We start from the raw sequence: 7,785 nt of genomic DNA on the forward strand, positions 1-7,785 counted from the left end.
TAACAGAAGACCCCCCATTGTAAATTTGCTCAAGAATATGCACTAGGCTAGAAAAGCTTTTTGAGGTTACTCTGGAAGAGTAACAAGAATTGCAGAGAATTTGGTGTAAAGCAACATTACATGAAAAAAAACCAAATCCTCCTCAGAGTCTGTTATTTCTGCAAAGAAACAAAAGAATGAAAATTTGATGTAAAAGGTCTTGAGAGTTAGCAATGCAAGGAAAAACACTTAAGCCACTTGTGCTCCTTTTTGTCTTTTTCTTTGTGGCAATAATTAGTCAAAGGTGCAAACAGTACAGTTCAAATAGCAAAGTAATCTCAGCAATGGTACAATGCCTTCCTCTGTTAGTGAAGAAAAGGATACATTTCTATTGTAGTGGTGAACAGTGAAGCCTCTGTCATCAGTCGGCTTATGCAGGCGCCTCTGCTGCCTGGTCGCCAGAAGGGAAGTCAGAGGCTTGTTGGTTTGCACTGTGTGCCATGGGAAAAACATGATGTAAACCAGAGTTTTAGAAATAAAATGTCTGAAAATGCTTGTCATTAGCAGCAATGACTGAGAGTCTGAGTGCAGAGCAATAAAATCCTCTCCTCTCAGTTTGTAACTTTACCTTTACACGAATTCAGGTAAACTATTAATGATACATTTTATCCTAGAGAGGTTGTTTTATTTCAAGGAAAAATTGCTCTTTCAGTGAAACTGATAAATTGATTCCTTTTGCCAGTGACATCAGCTACTTTTAAAAACTCTAACTAGAACTTAGGATACAAGTAAGTATAGATAGCTGCATTTGTAAACTGAAACTTGTTGCTATAAATTTAATATAATGACAATATCATGAATGCCTCCTCTGATTTAACCAAATGCCTTAGAAAATAGTCTGTAGCATTGCCTGGGGTTGTTGTGACCCAAGTGCAGGACCTGTTAGATGAACACTCCCACCCAGTTTGGTGTCATAATATGCATAGGTGCCTTTCCTGGGATACATTCTGTGTTATAAAAGGAATCTGATTGTTTGGGATACTTCATAAGTCCCTAAAGCTTTACACTTAAAGTGCACAAAAATTTTAATTTATAATATTACACAATGCAAGACAGGTGAGGTGAGGAATTTAAAAAGGTAGCAGGTAAACCATGTGATACGTTAAGCTTCTGGTTTCTTGGTTGATTTCTCATACAAGAATACTTTGGGCTGTGGACCTTTGTTCTGTGATATATTTGGTTCGGGCATTTTTGCATTTGTGTTTTGGGGGTTTTGAGTGTGTGCATGTTTTTTGGTGTTTGTTTAAAAGTAGTGATGCACAGGATATTTAGAATTCTGGAGTTGCCTTCTTTGCACTGGAAAACAGAGGAAGGGTTAGGAATGCAAGCCTTTTTAAGTGAACACAGGATGATCTGGCTTTCTCTCTTTGGAATTTGCACCCAGCAGTATCAATCCAAACCTTTTGGTCCCTGGACCGTTCAAAGCTAACCTCATAACACACAGCACTCTGCAGACTAGAAATGTCATCTGCTCTCCGCTGATAACCCCTCTGCAATGCCAACAGTGGAAGCTCAGAACAACAGCTTTCTCTATAGGAAAACAAAAAAAACCTCTCATAGAGGCTGATTTCTGAAAAGGTGTTCATCCTGGTTTTCATGCTCCGAGTTCAGAATCAAAAGAAAGTACTACAGTGAGAAACCACAACCAGGCAAAGTAGGATGGACCCCAACGGTACACATACCAAAAAGGAAACAGGAGGTAAACCAGCAGCTCTTGAAATTACTACTACTGTTTTAGCTACAACAGCACAGGAGCCAATATGTCTGGTTTCCATTTTGTCCTGTAATTTAACATCAAGGATTTCCCTCTTTTGCTCATTTTGGAACAGTTTTGGAAATAATGTCCAACTGTAACACACCAAGAAAAGTGGAATTTGTGCAGCAGAGGGGTGCATTTCCTCAAGATCAGCCCACTATAATTTTTCCCCCTCTTACAGTATAAAAACACAGCATGTCCTTCACCAGGTAAGCAAGGTCTCCATGCATTTGTACATACCTGGAGAATCTAGCCATAATTTTTTCCCCTGTTAATGCAAGTGCTGGAGATTGTCTCATTAGAAAGAATTAGGAGAACCTGCTGATTGCCATGTTTGCCAGTGCAGCAAGCAAGATTGAAACAGTGCAAGCATCTGGCATTTAATAAACAGCAATCAAGGAAACTTTCCAACAAGCTCCTAAAGCCCAGCTACCACCTGAGAGGACTGCTTGCAAGAAATAAGGAGGATTGCTGTGTTGAAAATTCCCTTTGTAGAGATGTTTAAATAAACTAGCTAATGGAACTGGAAACAGGTTCATTTTCCAGTACAGATGGATAGCAAGACTCTAATTGCAGTACATTTTCAGACCTTGAATAGCATTCCGTCTAATCTGAATTTACCTGATTGTAAGGTTAAAAAAAGTCATTGACACAATAATAGCGTGGAGGCAGCCAGAAGATGATGTTAGAAATATACACTTTCTGAAGTGTATTTAAAAATACAGTAGAGGGCTCACTTCCCAAACGCCTTTATCTTCCTGAGTGTCTGCACACCACTGAATTATTTATTTACAACTAGATATATTACTGCAATTTATAGATACAATGTGAATATATTTCACTGCAACATGTGGTTCAAACTACATAGTACTGAGTATTGCAGTGCAGTCACTTCAGTGAAGCCACCAAAATTAGCTCAGGTCACGAATGTTTTCCATTCCTTTGCTGTGGCTCATAGACTGTGCTATGACATTAAAGTGAGAACCTTGTGCAGCGTGTTCTGCAAGGGTTATTCCCTCCAGGGAGCCAGGGAAAGAACAATGACACAGGAGGTTGTTTTGGAGCTACTGAGCCATTAGATGAGAGCAGCTCCGTGAAGTTGATGAGGTTTTTATGTGATGTGATCTCAGCGCTGTGAGACCCAGAGGCACGGAGGTAAACCACAAGTTTCTTACTCTGGACACTGCTGTGGAAGAGGCTTCTGACGTGCCAGACTGGAAGCAGTTGGGCCAGGCGTACACGGCACTGAACTGCGGCAGGGAAAACTCGCCGGACTCCGTCTGGGAGGCTCCTTTCTCCCAGAGGCCACATAAAAGCACCTGGGCGTTAACAGCAGCCACACACACGCTGTTTTCTCGGATCTTCCTCAGGCTTTGCCAACCTACCTAAATCTGAACGGGTTCCACACCAGGGAACAAATGCATTTTCTTAATCTCTTCTGAACACTACGCAGAGCGACCAGCCATTGAGCACCGCTGCCTTGAACACTGGCGGCATATGAGCACAGAACGAACTGATCAGAAACATTATCTTACTTGCCACTCAGCGGGATGTCACGGGAGGGGGGCGGGTACGGCCGCAGAAGTCCGTGAGGGGGCAGAGCCGAGACGCACGCTCCCGCAGCGCACCGTGCCGGGGGAAGGGGCGATGGCGCTCCCGCCTCTCCGCGTGCCCGCCCCGCGCCGCCCCGCCCGGCGCGCGGCGCAGGCGCGTTGGCAGCATAGAGCGGGCCGGGCCGGGTCGGGCCGGGGCAGAGCCCGCGGGAGGCGGCGGCAGCGGGGCAGGTGCGGGGCGGCCGCGGCAGGCGGGAGGGAGGGGGCGCGGGGCCGACCCAGGCTGGGAGTGCATGGTAGGATGTGCGGGCAGGGCAGGGCAGGGCCGGGCGGCTGCCGGTCGGGTCCTGCGGGGACGCCCCCTGCAGTGCTGCCAACCCCCGGCTGGCGCTTCTCGGCCCGCTGGTGCTGCTGTTACCGCATCTGCCCCGTTCCGCAGTTCGAGGCGGGGATAGGAACGGCCGGGGTGCGGGGATGCGGGGCCCCGAGGCGAACACCTCCGTCTCGCAGGCCCGTGCACTGGCCAGGGGTGGCGGGGGGACAATGCAGAACCATTCCGCTTCGGCCTTCAGGAATATCCAGTTCTAAAATAACCCATTCCAGAATGATCACAGCTGAGAAGGCGGCGATTACATCATTGAAACGGTGGTATTTAATGCTTTGCAGTAATCTAGATCAGTTATTTTTGTAAACAAAGGCATAGTTACTCAACGAACTATAGGCATGTACAGCATTAGGCCTAGGAAAAATAATTAAAGAATGGTGAAGAACGTTGCTCCACCAGCAACTGACCCTTCAGAATTACAAAAATACATCTAAAATTCAAATATAATGGAAGTTCCAATAATTGCTGCCTCCATTTTTTTTCCTTTAAGCAGAGTATCGCTCAAGAAAACTCTCTTCAAAAGTGGAAAGAGCCCCTACCACAATGATGAACGCTGATATGGATGGTATAAATTCTTAATGTTCTTGTTCTTCATTGTTATTCTATTTAGTATAATTTTTAATTGTTACCAGAGGTTGCACTAAAACTCTTGTGCTTTATTGCAGCTGTTGAGGCTGAGAATCAGGTGGAATTAGAAGAGAAAACACGGCTTATTAATCAAGTTTTGGAACTGCAGCACACACTTGAAGGTTAGCAGCTTGACATATCAGATTTTTTTACAAGTACACAGTAATAAGCAGAAGAGAACCTGACTGCTCTGCCCTTAGTCACAGTGTCCAGAAGTATGTCATTTAATGTAGTTGAAGGTACAAAACCAAGGTCTTGGAAATAGTTTTTTTCTTCCTCTTTATGCAACATTACGTTTGCTCAACCTTGGTAGTACACAGCAAGTAGAACGGGTGATACAGCTAATATGTCTGTGCTTATCAGAAGATACACATCTGAGGCTGCTCATCACTGAACTCTTGTTTCCAAGTAATTTAGTTTGCAATAGCTTAATTCAAAAATTCAAGAAAGCAATAAACGTACAGACTAGCAGTCAGTTTAACAAGTTGGTCAAAGTACTGCACTACAAAATAATACAGGAAAAATGGCCTTTAGGTAAAACATTAGTAGGAGAATATTTTATAATACCCTATGGTAATGTTTTCTGGATTAAAGGTGTGACTAGTCTGATGTAGGCCCGTAGAACATATTTATTATTGTATGTAATAGTGTATAATATTTTTCTTATAATATCACCTTCACAGATCTCTCAGCACGAGTAGATGCTGTTAAGGAAGAAAACTTGAAACTGAAATCAGAAAACCAAGTTCTTGGACAGTATATAGAAAATCTGATGTCAGCATCTAGTGTTTTCCAAACAACTGACACAAAAAGCAAAAGGAAGTAAGGGTTGACTCACAGATTATGTCATTGTATTGCTGCTGGGGTTTTTTTGTTTTGTTTTAACTGGCATAGGCTACATAAGCTAAAATACTTTAGTTTGTGGCTTACTGGATTCTCAAAGATTATAGACTTTGATAATAAACAGAATTAAGAGCATTATCATGAACACGAGACAGAAGATTGTGTATTAAGATCGAGCAATGTGCAAATGTAGAGTAGATAATTACAAAATTTTTGTATGTTTTAAAAATTACCATATCTTGTTAAAAAGAAGATTAGTTTGTTACGTTAAACAAAGGTCTGTTGGTATTCTGAGGTCTTAGGGTAGATTTCTTGACTAGGTTGTGTTACAATGTTGTGTTGAAACCCCATTTGATAAAAATATTCAGAGTTTATTGCATCACTTTTTTGCACCTGAGATGTGTTTACTGCATAGTGCTGTTCACAGTTCTGAAAAACAAAACAAAAACCTATAAACTAGTTAAGCATTTCTGTGAAGTAGGAACAGTATGACATTGCTTGCAGGGCTTACTTACAGAAAAACACCTCAGATGGTTTTGGGAAGGGGGAAGGTAAGAGGAGCAACAGGGGTAAGCAACTTATCAGGGAAATACCAAACTGATGAAGTATCAGATGTAATATGTACACTTGAAACCATTGCTACTTTCCCATTTCCCTGAAGAATGCCCAGGCACATCATCACAACGTATGATCTTCCTGAAGTTCTTCTGTTGTGTGATGAAAAGTAAAGTAAAAACCTGAGTGATAAACTCTGCAAGAAGAGATCAGCAATGCTCCTCATGCTTGTGAATAGTGTGCAGTGAGGAACTGAGAACAAGTCTTTTCCTTCCCACCTTTCACTTCCCTCCTGCAGTGCCAAACTTGTCTTTGCTTCTGGCCTCAGAGCAGGTGTTTTCCTGCCTCACAGCCTACAATTGCAAAGTGCTTCTTGAGGCATTGCATAGAAACATCTAAAGCATACAGATGCAGTGGAACAAAGGTAGATTTTGCCTCTCAAAACTGTGCTGCTCTGAGCAATGCCTGGTGTCAAGGTGCTGTTTTTTCCTGTCTTGGATGTTAGGTTTTGTAGGGGAGCTCAGCCCAGATGGGTCTAAGCACTCCCCACAGAAGCAGCATGTCCAGCATAATCAGTATTAAGGGAGAGCAGAAGCTGAAATACAAACAAGTATGTAAATTTTAGCAGTACTTAGTTGCATCTGTTTCATCTTGCCCTACAGCAGCACTGCAGACTTACTTATGGATGTTGGCTAGGACTGAGTTGTTGCTTCAGTAATGAAGTCATTTCACTTGACCTTTTAAAAGGAAACCACTAGTTCAAGGATCTCTCTGAAGCATGGTGTGAATGAGTCAGTGTAATAGAATAATAAATCCCTCTCAAATCCCAAGTTTCTTAGCTAGGTACTGCTGTGTCTCAAGTGTAAGTTGGCATTGTGAGGTTTCCCCCTCCCAAAGGTGAGGTTGCCCATTTCTCCCCATTTAAAATGGTTGTACAATGCTCACCGGAGTCCAAAGACTCTAAACAAAGTCAGAAGACTGAAAACAAAGCACTAATTGTACAGTCTTGAGGGCTGCTTACAAGTCTGGGTCCAGAAACCCAATAATGAAAAAGGGATGATACCATTTGTGTCATGGGGTCCTTGTCAACACCTAGAATTAATTCTCATCTTCTATGGACTACTTTCTCACATTGCTGGAACTCTAAATTAGCAGGTAGAGTAGATCACTTGGCTAGTCCAGAGTTTGAGCATTAAAGGAAGAAAAAACACAGCAAGCACTTGACTTCTGAAGATTGCATTGCATTACAGCCATCATAGCTTTAAAACCATGTCACTGCCATCTCCATCTGCGCTGTAGATCACCTGGTAACACAGCATGCGCTTATTAGACTTCAGCAATTCCTAATATAAAGTAATTTTAAAATCATGGTTTTGTATTGTAGATTGGATAGTGGTATTTTATCCATCAGTGTGTATACAGCAGTTATTTAATCTCCATGCCATTTTACATCCCACTACTGTGGCCTTCATTTAACTTATGAACATTTTGAAGATGTTGTATTTCTGACTTTACACCAAATAAAAACTTCATTTGTCTCAATTAGTTTGGTTTAACATTTGTAAACCCTAAACCTTCTCATTACTATCTGTAGTCAAAAGGTGAAAAAGCAGTAGGGTTAGTAATCATCTTAATGGTTTTGACATAGCTGAACTGTCTGAAAAACTAGATGGAATTGAGATTAAACCTGAGTTAATTAATCTAGCTTTAACAAAGCTTCAGTTAGAAGCTCACTTGCTATTTTCAGCCATCAGTCTTAAATTTCTGTCTACTTTTCTGTTCTTGCTAAAGTAAAAGGATTGGTAGACTGCATCTACTGTTGTAAAAAAGCTAAAACTTGCAGTTCTCCATGTGGGAGACCACTAAGCCAAGTTAGAAATGTTACTTTTTCCTATACTTTTAGTGAGCTTTACATTAGACAGAAACCAGAATTATTACTTCATCATGCCTTCATGAATGTAAATGCCAAATGAAGAGTAGCTTAAACTGTAACTAAATAAAAGGGCCTCAGTACTAGTTGGCCTTCC

General features: G+C 41.9%; 1 protein-coding gene across 1 annotated transcript; it reads left to right on the forward strand.

Annotated features, from left to right (window-relative positions):
• Positions 1–3,474: 3,474 nt before the first annotated feature.
• SCOC (short coiled-coil protein) lies at positions 3,475–7,300 on the forward strand. The gene is made up of 4 exons (XM_041461772.1): positions 3,475–3,579; positions 4,227–4,298; positions 4,399–4,482; positions 5,044–7,300. Exons 2-4 carry the CDS (start codon positions 4,277–4,279, stop codon positions 5,184–5,186), a joined length of 249 nt encoding a protein of 82 aa, XP_041317706.1. The 5' UTR covers positions 3,475–3,579; positions 4,227–4,276; the 3' UTR covers positions 5,187–7,300.
• The last annotated feature ends 485 nt before the right edge of the window (positions 7,301–7,785 follow it).

This window comes from Pyrgilauda ruficollis, unplaced genomic scaffold (assembly GCF_017590135.1).
Source record: "Pyrgilauda ruficollis isolate IOZ18807 unplaced genomic scaffold, ASM1759013v1 scaffold154, whole genome shotgun sequence".
Lineage (NCBI taxonomy): Eukaryota > Metazoa > Chordata > Aves > Passeriformes > Passeridae > Pyrgilauda > Pyrgilauda ruficollis.